This window comes from Erythrolamprus reginae, chromosome Z (genome assembly GCF_031021105.1).
Source record: "Erythrolamprus reginae isolate rEryReg1 chromosome Z, rEryReg1.hap1, whole genome shotgun sequence".
NCBI lineage: Eukaryota > Metazoa > Chordata > Lepidosauria > Squamata > Dipsadidae > Erythrolamprus > Erythrolamprus reginae.
In genome coordinates this window covers 138,600,067-138,613,769 of record NC_091963.1, presented here as the reverse complement: position 1 = coordinate 138,613,769, position 13,703 = coordinate 138,600,067, and the positions used below count along the sequence as shown (strand labels likewise).

General features: G+C 42.1%; 1 protein-coding gene across 1 annotated transcript; it reads right to left on the bottom strand.

Annotated features, from left to right (window-relative positions):
* Positions 1-10,721: 10,721 nt before the first annotated feature.
* On the bottom strand, positions 10,722-12,381 carry LOC139175907 (ribonuclease-like). Its single transcript, XM_070767289.1, has 2 exons — positions 12,300-12,381; positions 10,722-11,155 (listed from the first exon to the last, which is right to left on the bottom strand). Exon 2 carries the CDS (start codon positions 11,145-11,147, stop codon positions 10,722-10,724), a length of 426 nt encoding a protein of 141 aa, XP_070623390.1. The 5' UTR covers positions 11,148-11,155; positions 12,300-12,381.
* Between the last annotated feature and the right edge of the window lie 1,322 nt (positions 12,382-13,703).

Below are 13,703 nucleotides of genomic sequence, written 5' to 3'. Positions count from 1 at the left end.
TCCCATAAGTCAGCCAAGTAGGATGACTGACTTGGATTCCATTCGTGCCCTGCGCACCCAGTCAAAGAAGGCACTGAGGCTCTCAAGAGAGCACAGGAATCGAACCTCCCAGGAGGAGATCCGAAACACCTAGTAGTCCCCTTGAACTTGGGGCCCGAGAGATCAAAGTCTTCCAGGTGTATGGGCAGGAGCCTAAAGCTTGACTTAATGTCGCTCTTGCCCATCAATGCCCCTATGCCACAAGCCCGAGTCTAAGGAGAGGTGCGGCAAACAAATCTAATTAATAAATGAATGAATGAATGAATGAATGAATGAATGAATGAATGAATGAATGAATGAATGAATCCTTCTTTACAATTAAAAAGTTCACTTCTGATTCTGGAGCTATATATCTTCAAACCACAAATGTGACAGTTGCCTAGTTTTTTCCTAAGGTAATAGATGACCAGTTAAACATCCTCCCTCTGGAATTCCATTGGACAATCTTTGCAGTTTTCTAGTCATCTTGCACCAGCTCAAACAATTTCAATTCTCATTGCAATAAAGAAGAAAACTTCACTGATGAACACAAGGAAAGTTTCTTACCTGTTTCAAGGTAGAAAATATATCTTCAGACCTACAGGATGAAAACTCTCTTCTGCTTGAGAGTTTTTAATGGTGGCTTAAGTAGGGAGAGTCACATCAGGCATCATGGGGAAAAAATCGAGAATAAAAGCTGGTCATTATTCTCTCTTGGAGAGTACCTGCTATTTACATTATGTAAGAATTGTCAACATTTTGGAAGACAGAATGTCCTTCCTTTTTCATCTTCCAAATTTTAACTTCCTTTCATACGCCTTCACAGGACACGAAGCATTGTCCCTAAACCCATGTTTAGGTCATCATTCCCATCCATGCTGATCATTTCTGCCGAAATTCAAACAGGAAAAAAAACATATAACTGTCCTGTGTTAAATTATTTCTAAATAAGATTTTTTTTTGTCTCTTTCTTTAGGGAAAAGTCTGGCAGATGGCCTGACTTCGAGAAAGCATTTTGTGGTAATAGGAACCACAATTTATAATTTTTCTAGTAGTTCCATTTTTTTAAGGACTGCTCTGAGTGGCAGGTCTATCTTTAATGAAACATGGAAAGAATAGGAGAGAGGAGAGAGGCTTTTAATCATTCAAATAAAATAAAAACTCAAGAGTAATGTGGTGCTTTGATTTGGGTCAGACACAGGATGGGTTCTAATTTACCTTGCCACCAGTTCGCTTCCACAAGTGCTACGTGGCCCTGAATGTGTTGTATGCTGTGTAGCCTGCCACACACTTGTGTAGAGCTGAAAACCCAACTTCTGCACATGCACAGAAGCAAAGAAACAAATGGTGGTGCCTATGCCCCTGCTAAGCTAGCCAGTTCAGGAGTGTATCTAACTACCCGTTCTATGGAATCAGCCAGAACTGAGAGCAACCCTCCTCTGGTCAAACACATGATATCTGTGGTGACCTACAAAAGAATCTTTGCCTTTTAAGCTGGAGGAGGAAGTGGAGTAATAGTAGTTACTGCACAGTGGTTATTTAGATGTCCAACTTCTTTTAAAGGAAGAGGTGTTACAACTCTGCCATAACACATTTTAGAGTATGTTATCTATCCTTTTCTTCTATAAGCATCATAGTGCTTCTGAGTTTTAATTTGAGCAGAGATTAACAGCAGATTTCTTCCTTGAATTAGTTAGCAACCATGAGGTCCAATAAATGGGAGATATCACAATAATAGAGGCAATGAATCTGATGTACTTTCAGAGACTTGCAAATTTTGTCTAATTCCAAATTTATTTAAGCACTCCTGTATGTCATCTGATCCCTTTTGACAACAACATGAAGTGCAGGGCCTGGGCAATGAGTTAATGTTTTTATTTATTTATTTATTTATTTATTTAGAGTTGGCCTTCTCCGGGTCCCGTCGACCAAACAATGTCATTAGGCGGGCCCCAAGGGAAGAGCCTTCTCTGTGGCGGCCCTGGCCCTCTGGAATCAACTCCCCCCGGAAATTAGAACGGCCCCCACCCTCCTTGTCTTTCGCAAGTTACTCAAGACCCACCTATATCGCCAGGCATGGGGGAATTAAGACATCTCCCCCAGGCTTTCTTATATTTTATGTTTGGTATGTATGTGTTGTATGGTTTTTAAATTGTTGGGGTTTTTTAATATAATTTTATTATTAGATTTGTTCCATTATTATACTGTTTTTATTATTGTTGTGAGCTGCCCCGAGTCTTCGGAGAGGGGCGGCATACAAATCTAATAAATTGAATTGAATTGAATTGAATTGAATTGAAGGGAGGGTGGGGGCAACTCTGATATCTGGGGGGAGCTGGTTCCAGAGGATCGTGGCCACCACAGAGAAGGCTCTTCTCCTCGGTCCCGCCAAACGACATTGTATTCTGGGCTAACATTACAGATTTGACTATTCCATCTTTCTGATGCAACTGTCCTGCATGCGCCTCTAACTTATTCAACCTGCCATATTATTTGTTTGTTTGTTTTTTTGCATTTACATGCCACTCATTTCAAAGCAGACTCAGAGCAGCTAACAAATTTTTGGTTTGGATTGGGACACTGGGCGGCTACATATTCATTGACTTTGACACTTGGATTTGACTCATTTAACCATTATACTGTATATGAACCGGTCAACACTCAATTGGAATGTGAGTTTACCTTTTTAGGGGCCCACTTTACTGCCTGCCCATGCCAAATTTAATCTTCAGATTCGTCAAATCTGGGTTCTAGCATAGGCGGATCCTGATATTAAAAAGTAGACTCAGTCCTCATTGCTGAATGGATGACTACAACCCATCCTGACTGCTGGCTCTTCCTGATGAGATGAGACGTGCATGCTCAGAAGAAGAAAAAATATTTTTTTTAAAAAATGTCTGTGCCCACAGATTGGATCTGACTGAACCGGGTCATTTTGACATCACTAGTGGGTCACTACAGGTTCTGTAGAACTGGTCTGAACTGGGAGGAATCCACTCTCCCAATATCCCCCCCCCCTTTAGACCTAAAAATTGTAGGCCTGTTAAAAAATTGTAACTTTGATGTTACACATGCTGACACTATGCACAGATATGGAAGGTCATTGTGATTTGCACAATGGACAAATGGCTGCAATAGTTGGTGGAATTGGGAGAGATGATTGAATTTACTGCTTTGATTAAAGAAAGAACACAGTTATTTTTTGCTTTTATTGGAAATCACTTTTAGACTTTGCACTTGAGGTAGAAAAAAAATGAATTTAGGTTTTTGTTATCAGATAGGATTGGTGTTATAGGATTGGCTAAAAATATTATATTAAAGTTAAAAAAATTCAATTCAATTGAATTCAATTTATTAGATTTGTATGCCACCCCTCTACGTAGACTCGGGGTGGCTCACAACAATAATAACACATTATATAACAAATCTAATAATTAAAAGTCACTAAAAACTCCTTATTAAAAAGAAAACATACACACAACATACCATGCATAAACTGTATAGGTCCGGGGAAGATATCTCTGTTCCCCCATGCCTGGCGGCAGAGGTGGGTTTAAAGAAGTTTATGAAAGAAAGGAGGGTGGGGGCAATTCTAATCTCCGAGGGGAGCTGGTTCCAGAGGGTCAGGGTCGCCACAGAGAAGGCTCTTCCCCTGAGTCCCACCAGACGACATTGTTTAGTCGACGGGACCTGGAGAAGGCCAACTCTGTGGGACCTAACCAATCGCTGGGACTCGTGCGGCAAAAGGCAATCTTGGAGATATTCTGGCCTGATGCCATGAAGGACTTTATAGGTCATAACCAACATTTTAAATTGTGACCGGAAACTGATTGGCAACCAATGCAGATTAGATTAGATTAGATTAGATTTATTGGATTTATATGCCGCCCCTCTCCGAAAACTCGGGGCGGCTCACAACAACAATAATAAAAAATAAAATAAAATAAAATAATTAAAGAAAACAGTACATAAAACAATCCAATGCCCACCAATCTAATTACAATTTAAAATTAGTAATTTCATAAAAACAATCTCAATATATATAAAAACACAGGCACACAGTCAATCAATCAACGGCAAAACAACATGGGTAAGGGGGAGATGTTTTAGTTCCCCCATGCCTGATGGCAGAGGTGGGTTTTAAGAAGTTTACGAAAGGCAGGGAGGGTGGGAGCAATCCTAATCTCAGGGGGGAACTGGTTCCAGAGGGTCGGGGCCCCCACAGAGAAGGCTCTTCCCCTGGGTCCCGCCAGCCAACATTGTTTAGTCGACGGGACCCGAAGAAGGCCGACTCTGTGGGACCTAACCGGTCGCTGGGATTCGTGCGGCAGGAGACGGTCCCAAAGATATTCTGGTCCGGTGCCATGAAGGGCAGACTGCGGAGCGTTGATGTGACATGGGCATACCTACGGAAGCCCATGATTGCTCTCGCAGCTGCATTCTGCATGATCTGAAGTTTCTGGACACACTTCAAAGGTAGCCCCATGTAGAGAGCATTACAGCAGTTGAACCTTGAGGTGATGAGGGCATGAGTGACTGTGAGCAGTGAGTCCTGGTCCAAATAGGGCCGCAACTGGTGCACCAGGCGAACCTGGGCAAACGCCCCCCTCGCCACAGCCAAAAGATGGTTTTCTAATGTTAGCTGTAGATCGAGGAGGACGCCCAAGTTGCGAACTCTCTCTGAGGGGGTCAATAATCTCCCCCATAGTGAGGGATGGACAGATGGAATTGTCCTTGGGAGGCAAAACCCACAGCCACTCCGTCTTATCAGGGTTGAGTTTGAGTCTGTTGACCCCCATCCAGACCCCAACAGCCTCCACACACCGGCACATCACTTCCACTACCTCACCCCATGCCCTTGTATGGTCTCACCCAGTGGTTTCATGTAGATATTAAATAGCAAGGGGGAGAGGACCGACCCTTGAGGCACCCCACAAGCTGATGTTTCATGTTATTTTCTTATTCTACTGCATTAAAAGGAGTCAGAAGTCAATGCTTTCCCTACCCCTACACATTTCTCTTTTCTTCACCTATTTTACCTTTATTTTCATTTTTCTTTATACTTAGATTTTTTTTATCCAAACAGATCTCCTATCTACTTACATGAATTAATTTAGTAACATACACATTTATTTACCTACCCATCATATTTACATGTAACTATCATAATGTTTTCTCAAAAGAGAGCCTTCTATTTATTAATCATGTGAAACTAGGTAAGATTTTGTTCCTGCATCTTTGAATTCCATCTTTAATCATGCAAAGAACTATGCATTGCTAAATTATTTTTTTTCTCATATGCTGGTATTTCAAACAGCCTTCCATTCTATGAAATAGTTAAGTTATCCTGTGTTGAATAAAATATTTTTGGGGGACTCCATCTAAAGCCACTAAGCCTCAGGAAATCTGCTGACTCTCTGAATTTCCTCGCAATGCATTTTAAATGTTTTGAAAGCCCTAAAGTTAAGACTTGGTTTGGAGAACTGACTCAAGATACAGTTTAAAATATCTTATTGAGTTCAGTCTCCTTTAGAAAAGCAAATATTTGCTTCAGAGCGTAAGAAAAGCAGACTTCAACAAGCTCAGAGCCAACCTGGAAAATATCCCCTGGAAGGAAGGGTAAATCCACACAGGAAGCCTGGGAGATCCTCAGAAAAGCAAATATTTGCTTCCAAGTGTAAGGGGAAAAAAACTAGTTAAAAATTGATCCAGTATATTTGCCATATTGGACTCGGTCTAGGTATAGAAAACACTTATAAATAAACTTAGATACCCCCCCCCCCCCAGGAAACTTCTGGATTGTCTCCTAGAAGATGCTGATCTCGACAATTCCTGCTGGGGCGAAGCACTAAGGTATGCAAACTACCTTGTTAATCGTACTTGGAGCAATGTTTTAAAACAAACTCCATACTACATGTTTTATGGGAAGAAACCTGACATTCAAAACCTTCACATTTTTGGCTCGTATGCCATGGTTAACATTCCACTGGCCCAGAGAAAGAAGGGCAGTCCAGTGGCAGAAAGACTGAGATTTATAGGTTTTGATGAAAGTTCCAAGTACTACAAAATTGCTGACTCTAGCTACAGAGCTGTTATTTCCAATTCAGCTAAATTTGAGGAAGATACAAATTGGTCCAGAATACACAGTAATGATACTTCAGTTTATTTTCCTAAAGATGTTCAAGGTACAGCGCAACCTGACACTCAGATAGCTGTTCCAGATGTTCCAGATGTTCCTGATATACAGTCTTCACCAGTCGCAGATGATGTTCCTAGTGATGTAATTGAAGACGGAGATGACCAAGATGAATGGACCACGGTTCTAAGACATTCCAGGAGAACCACAAAAGGAGTTCCTCCTCAGAGATATCAAGCGCAAGTATCTCAAAAATTGTTTCCTGTTATTTGCAACAATGTTTTACTTCCTCCTGATAATTTCTATCAAATAAGACATTTACCTAAACCTGAACAAGAAAAATGGTATGATGCCATGCAAGCTGAACTTGACAGTTTAAAGAAACTTAAGGTGTACAAACACGTTGACCCTCCAGAGGACAAGAAAGTTATTGGCACACGATGGGTCTACAGAATTAAGCAAAAGCCAAACAGTGAGCAACTATACAAAGCAAGATTAGTAGCACAGGGCTACTCTCAGATTTTTCCAGATGATTACACCGATACTTAGCACAGGCAGGGCTGTTGACATGCAGCTGGGACGCAGGTACGTGAGTAACAAGCCCACCTGAACCCCTAAGTCTAACTTCACCAGGAGGGACTTGCAACCCGGAATCTCTGGAGCAACGAGTCTACACAGGCAAAGGCTCTCCCTGGCTATAATAGCCACTCCTCCCCTCTTCCCTGGGGTAATAGCATAAGTAATAGTGGCTGGGAACGGAGTATTGTGGGACAGCCAATGTAACAAATTTCCTGAAACTTGGTGTCTCAACCAGGCGGTAGGGTAGCATTTCCAATGCAAGCAGCTGTGAAATGCTGGCATTTAGGGCCAGGGCTCATGGGTGGGATGACTCAAACCTCCGCTTTCTCTCAAAAGTTTGACTGATGGACAACTGATTAATGCTTCCCTGGGACGGTGTAGAGATGATTGGCGATGGTGGTGGTGGTGGTGGTGGTGCTGCTGCTGCTGGTGGTGGCAATCCATCATTGTCCCTTTGGGGACAGACAGGTGACCTTATTGTTGGGGGGGTGGCGTTGGCAGTGTCCACGCCAGCCACAGCAGAAAAGGAAGACCCAGGCATTTGAATACTTTTAAGGTATTGTCTCCACCGAAGGTCATGTTTTGAAATCAGGTGCCTGGTCATGCAGCTGGTGCTGAGATTATTAAGATCTCTCCCTCACTTCAGGTACTGGTGGCAGAGATTGCAAATGACCTTTTTCTTGTCTTCTAACTGCTCGAAAAAATGCCACGCTGGTGAGATTCTTTGTGACACATGAGGCGTGCTCGGCACCTGGACACGGTGGGTAGTAGTACCAGCAGACTCAGCACTGAGGGTTTGCAGCCTTCTTCCTCTACTTCTGCTTGCTGCCTGGGGCTGTGGGACTACCACAGCCTCTTCATCCTCTGAACTCTGTCGGCCTTTGGTCCATGTGGCATATAGCACCTCATCATCTTCTTCCACCAACCCCTCCCTGCTAGCCTCCTTCTCAGACTCCACATTGCAGTAAGCTGCAGTAGCGGGGATCTGGGTCTCAACGTCATCGATCGTGGTCTTCCCCGATGATGCCATGGACACCTCAGAGAACAGCATTAAAGACTCCGCTGCTTTTGGGTGAGATGGCCTTGTTGCTTTGGAGGGGGGTGATGACTCGGGCAGTGAACACGCAGATCTGGTGGAGTGTGTAGAAGGCAATAACAAGGGAAAGGTAGCGCTGCATGCCATGTCATCTCCAACTTCTTCTTGCATCAAATCCAGGTGCCTGCTTGCACCAGAGGAAGAGGTAGGAGATGCAGGTGTTACACACCCTCTACCTGCCCCTGCAGCACCAGCTTCATCACCACCACCACCAGTAGTAGCAGCAGCATGGCCATGTCCTTTCTCGTGGCTTTCTTCATGTTTGAAGGCCTGCGGTGACACTGATCCAAGGAACAGATGAAGGTGTGGCGTTCAGGTTGAACCAGAATTAGAGAAAAAATGCCTTGTAAAACTTAAATGCCCACACAGCAGTAGAGCCTTTGTATTAGACAGAAAAAACATCAAAATCTGATACATGAAGTCGCCCCGTGTTTGAACCAAAATTAAATTTCAGAGAGCACTAGTGGCTTCAGATTAGATAGAAGAAAGAGATGCAGATATAGGAATTTGCCCTTGTTTTACCCAAAAATAAATTGAAAGAGCTCTAGTGGCTTTTTTATATATAGAAAAAAAGGAAATGAACAGAAAGAAATGGAAGGAAAGTGGCCCAGATGTGGACCCAAAAGTATGAGTGCCAGAGGTTAGTAGTGAGACAAAAGTGTCCATCCACCCCTTTTTATTTTTTCAATTTTTATGCCACAATTCTTGTTAGAGTCTGGGCGGCTTACATGTTGTTATCCATTGCATTTTTTAATTACTTGAATGGCTCGATTGATCACTTATGCATGAACTTTTTACACCCAACCAATCTGCACGTTGGACAAGTCCCCCTCCCTCTGGATACAGGAAATGGCTTTGGCCCTGAAAGCAGACTTTGCTTTCCAGGACAGGAAGTTCCCCACAGCCCAGTGTGGACCATTTCTTCAGACAGGTACAGGAGTCCCCTTCCCTCTGGATACAGGAAATGGTGTTCGCCCTGCAAGCAGGCATTGCTTTGCAAGACTGAAAGTTCACCAGACTGCACTGGAGACCTTTTCTTCAGACAGGTACAGGAGTCCCCCTCCCTCTGGATACAGGAAACGTCTTTCGCCTTCCAAGCAGGTGTTGCTTTGCAAGACTGGAAGTTCACCAGACAGCACTGGAGACGTTTTCTTCACATAGGTACAGGAGTCCCCCAACCTCTGGATACAGGAAATGGTGTTTGCCCTGCAAGCAGGTGTTGCTTTGTAAGACTGGAAGTTCACCAGACCCCACTTTTCATTTGTCATTTGTAGACAAAATGAATGAAAGGAAAAAAATTGTTTAAAAATTTTAAAGTGCATGTATAGGATGGAGAAAATAAGTTTTAAAAAAGTAATATTGTTGTTCCCAAAAATGCAGTTGTAGAAAGGAAAGAAGTTGTTGTTAAAAATTTTTAAAGTGCAAGTATAGCAGAGAGCAACTGGCCCCATGCCTCCACTCCCGTTTTTTCCCTCTCTCAGCCCTTCCCTGTCTGGTTGCTCAGCAAGGTTTTGCTGTGTCTTACTGTCTTTAACTTGTATGAAGATTGCAGAGTCTTTGAGGTCTCTCTTTCTTTGCAGCAAAACCAAAATGAAACCTAAATCTATCTATCCCTCTCAGTATAACTAACACAGGCTTTCCCTGCCTAGCTTGTATCTTTTACAATGGGGCTGGACACCAAGGTGCTGCCTTTTATAGAGGCAGGTCAGGTGTCCTAGTGAACCAATGCAAGCCATGCATACTGCTAGCCAATGGGCACATGGCCAATCCCAGCCTTTCATTTACCTTGGTGTCCGGTGACCGCATGGCTTCAGGTAAGAAGGCTGTCCATTGGTCCTCCTCAGCTTTGGCCGGCAGCCTGAACTGAACCCAAACTTCGGCACAGATTTTGAAAAAAAATCGGGTTCGAATCCAGGATACCGAATACCGTAAAATTTGGTACGGACCCGAATAGTGTGAGTTCAGTTCGCCCATCACTAGTGGTAATATCAATTATGGAAGTTTCTGTCCCTTGAAATCAGATTCATTTCATTATTTCAGGAAAATATTAAACAGAGATCTATTGAAAGGGGTGTTGATATACTGTTGATAGATAATATTGTTTACCATCAGTTTGACACCCCTGATATAAAGTTATGTCATGCTGCTATATTGTTTCAGAATAGCTGTCTTTCAAAGAAAAATAGTAATACTTGGTGGTTCCAGAGGTACTTTTTCAAGAGGCAACTGGACTTTGTGGGTTTTCTTTAAAAAGGTATTTCACTTCTTATTGAAGAAGGTTCCTCAGCTCTGGAAGATGATCATCTCCATAGAAATAATAGAATAGAATTCTTTAATGTCAAAGTATGATTCGACACACAAAATTTTTTATTGGTGCCTATGCTCTCGGTATACATAAAAGAAAAGATACATTTGTTGGTGGCCATCCCAAACAGGGTCCTGATGTGTTCAGAGAGAATGATACGAGAACAATTTAAGAAGTACAAAATTTTTATTCAGGTTAATATAGGATGAATGAGGTTATCTCTTCTTTTAAAAAGATCCCAATTTTTTAAAATGAAATGAAATGACACAAAGAACAAAGATGTAATGCAACTTTTTATTTATTTTTAATCATTTAAAAGCATTGGGCAGAAATATTAATTCTGGTTTATATTTAGGATATTCAGAGATTTGATTTTGTGCTGGCTGAAGAGTAAAGAAAAAAAAAGAAAAGCACAGGATATATCTAGGTAGGTTACAAGGGTATAACTTGAGCGCAGATTATCAAAAAGAGTTCAGGAAATGAGCCACACGATCAGCAGAAAATGAGATATATATATTTTTTCCCATAGAAGAGAACCATTTTAAGGGAGACTCCATCCGATCAATTTATATCATCTTCAAATACTGTTAAATCTGACCTTCCTCATAGTGCACAGGCAATCCGTTCTCACAAGCAATGACAATATATCTGGGTGAATTGTTTTCCCTATAATCACAAGGAGGTTTGGTAGATGACCCCTTCATCTTGCAAGTGGTGACACGCATCTGCTCCTTGCTACGCCGCAATCTGCTGTCAATGGCTTCTCCACCATCCCCACATACATCAATGATGTTCTTCTTTGTGTCGTGGATGAAGCTGTTCACCTCCTTACATTTGGGTTTGGTCATGCCACGTTTTTGCATCATTTTATTGCAGTATTTATCTCCCACATTGCTTGGCGGGTTATCATAGTGCTGCCTTAGGAAGGTTTCATAGTCAGCAGCGAAGGTGCCCAGCATCAGGACAGCAGCCAGGATTATGAAGATCCCAAGGCCAAATCCCTTGAACAGCATGATCAGCTCTGCAACAGAAGAAAGGAATAAAATAGATGAATCTTCATTTGAAACCAGTGGTTGAAATTCCCAGCACTGAAAGGGACCCTTCTGTGTTGGCTACTAGGAAAATCCTTGACTTTCTATGTTTTCAAAAGTAGGAAATTTTTCTCATAAACTGCTCCAGAAAATGTCTAAGAAGGCTACACCCAGTGAAGGGCTACCAAAAGTTTTACTACCACACTGTGGGCATGACTTATGTAGAACACCCTGCATTTTCTTTCAACATCTTTCAGTGAAAATTGGGTGCTCTGGGGTGGAGCTCCATTTTTGCTACCCCACTGCGTCCGTCTCCCTCCCCCCATTCGGGCAGTAGCCCACCCTGGCTACACCCCTTCCCGTGGAAGCAAACCATTGAAAGCTTTCCAGACTCTCATATTCAGACAGGAACTACTTTAGTTTATAGAGCTGACTTTCTTCAGCAGAAGGGCTCTACAAACATCTTTGAATTGGAAATTCTACAGTGTAATATTCTAAAGATGTATGGCAATTGGGAGACAGAAAAAACAGCCACAGGATAGGCAATGGTCAGAGAAAAGGATCTGAGCCATCAGAAGGAATGGGGTCAAGGCAAACATCTTAGATATTTCCTTGGTTGTAAAGGTGATAGGGGTGGTAGGCATACTTTCAGACTTGTAAAGTATCGTTAAAATAAACTTACAATATGGAGAGAGCTAATACTCCTGGTGTGCCTCTTGTCTGGATTACACAAGGCAAAAAAATTCAGTTTTATTCCATGGGAACTTTTACTCTATCTTTACTGCTCTTTGTTGCCTCTATTCACTCTATTCCTGTCATTTCTTCCCCCAAAATATCTTTATATCCCCTGACGGAATCCTTAAATAGAGTAAAAATTAAGAGGAAAATAATTTTTTCATGTTATTATTTCAAGAACAACTTAAGTCAGTAGACACATGAGCTTTGAAGGAGATAAAGTCAAAATCACCAGGGTGGTGGCGCCAGCGCTTCAGTGTAGTACGAAGCCCTACAAAGAAATTAGCTTAAAGTGCACATCAATGAAGTATTGACAAGCCTAATCCAGTTGTGTGGAAATCAAAATTACCCATAAGAAAATAAAATTTTCATCTTAGCCTTCCCTCTTCTTAGACTTACCTGAATGTGACCTTGAAGAAGAGATGGGTTCTTAACCTTCTGTCTTCCTCTGTCCTTCTGCATCTACGGTCCCATTATATAAATGGTCCATCTGCAAGGGAGAGGTGGAGCGGGGGGGGGGGGAGGGAAGGAGAAGTGAGCATAGATAGACCTTAATTTCAAAACAGTAAAAAAAGTTCACGTGTGCAAGGACATTCATGCATATTCTGCATGAACCAATTTCACAGCTGGGTCCAGCAATGCTATTGCCTTATCATCAATGGTGAAATTGTTACTGGAACTGGTATGATCACCTGAAGTTTTCAAGAGGCAGTGTGCCTCTGAGTAAGGATTACATGGAACTCTTTCAAAAAAATAGAACCTACAGTGCTTGCTCACTTGGACACATCTGAAGAGTTGGCCAGAAGGAAGATGGGATTTCTTATCATGATTCTTGTATTGAGAAGCAATATACCTAACATGGATGTGTTTTTGTGTGTTTGTGTGTGTGTGTGTGTGTGTGTGTGCGTGTGTGTGTGTGTGCGGGTGCAACTAAACCTTTGTATTCTTTTGTGTTTTTACAGATGTTAATTGTTCTGGGTAAACTTTTTAAAGGGAAAAAAAACACATACATATTGTTTGGAAGGGCAAAGCAGAAAATATATGGAACAAGTTGACCTTGAAATGACATTTCCTCAGTCTATCATAGGCTAGAGCAGTGTTTTATGAAGCTGACAATATTAAAATGTGTGGATTCCAACTTCCAGAAGTACATTGGTAATGATATAATGCCTCTGAGAACATTCTTGGAGGAATTAGTGATGAAGAAATTGACCTGGAGAAATCTTCATTTGGTGCAGCAAAATTCCTGCCTTTTTCCATTTAACTACATGTGATGTGAATGGAGACCCTATTCTATTTTCCCTTTCCTCACGACTAGCTGATATGGCACTGTTAGTCTCAGTTAGCATAAAAGGTACTCCCAATATGGTGGGTGATCCCCCCCCCCCAGCTTTACAGATTTCTGAAATGAACAGGGCATCTATATGAGAAGGAAGGAGGTCAATGGCTGCAGACATGTAGCTAAAAGTTCATAAAATGGTTAGTTTCATGAACTGTTGATAAGGGAGGGGCGCGGGGGAGATGGACTTCAACTTCCAGAATTCCTCAACCAGCAAAGCTACGGAAGGAAGCAAAAGACCCTTCCAAAGGCAAATCGCCTTTCTTCTCTCAGCATTCACCATCGATGTGCTCAATATTAATAGACAATCCAGGCTGAAGGTCCTTGTAAATATTAGAATCCATACAAGAGTATCTCAAGATGCCGGCAAATTACGGCCACCCCACTTTCAAAACCTGGTGCCAAACAAGAGCACTCAAACCAACTGCCACTGCTTTGAATGGGGTACATCAAAAAGGCTGCCA

What these genes read in the sequence shown, in the direction of transcription:
- LOC139175907 (XM_070767289.1), bottom strand. Translation starts at nt 11,147, where the DNA reads ATGCTGTTCAAGGGATTTGGCCTTGGGATCTTCATAATCCTGGCTGCT.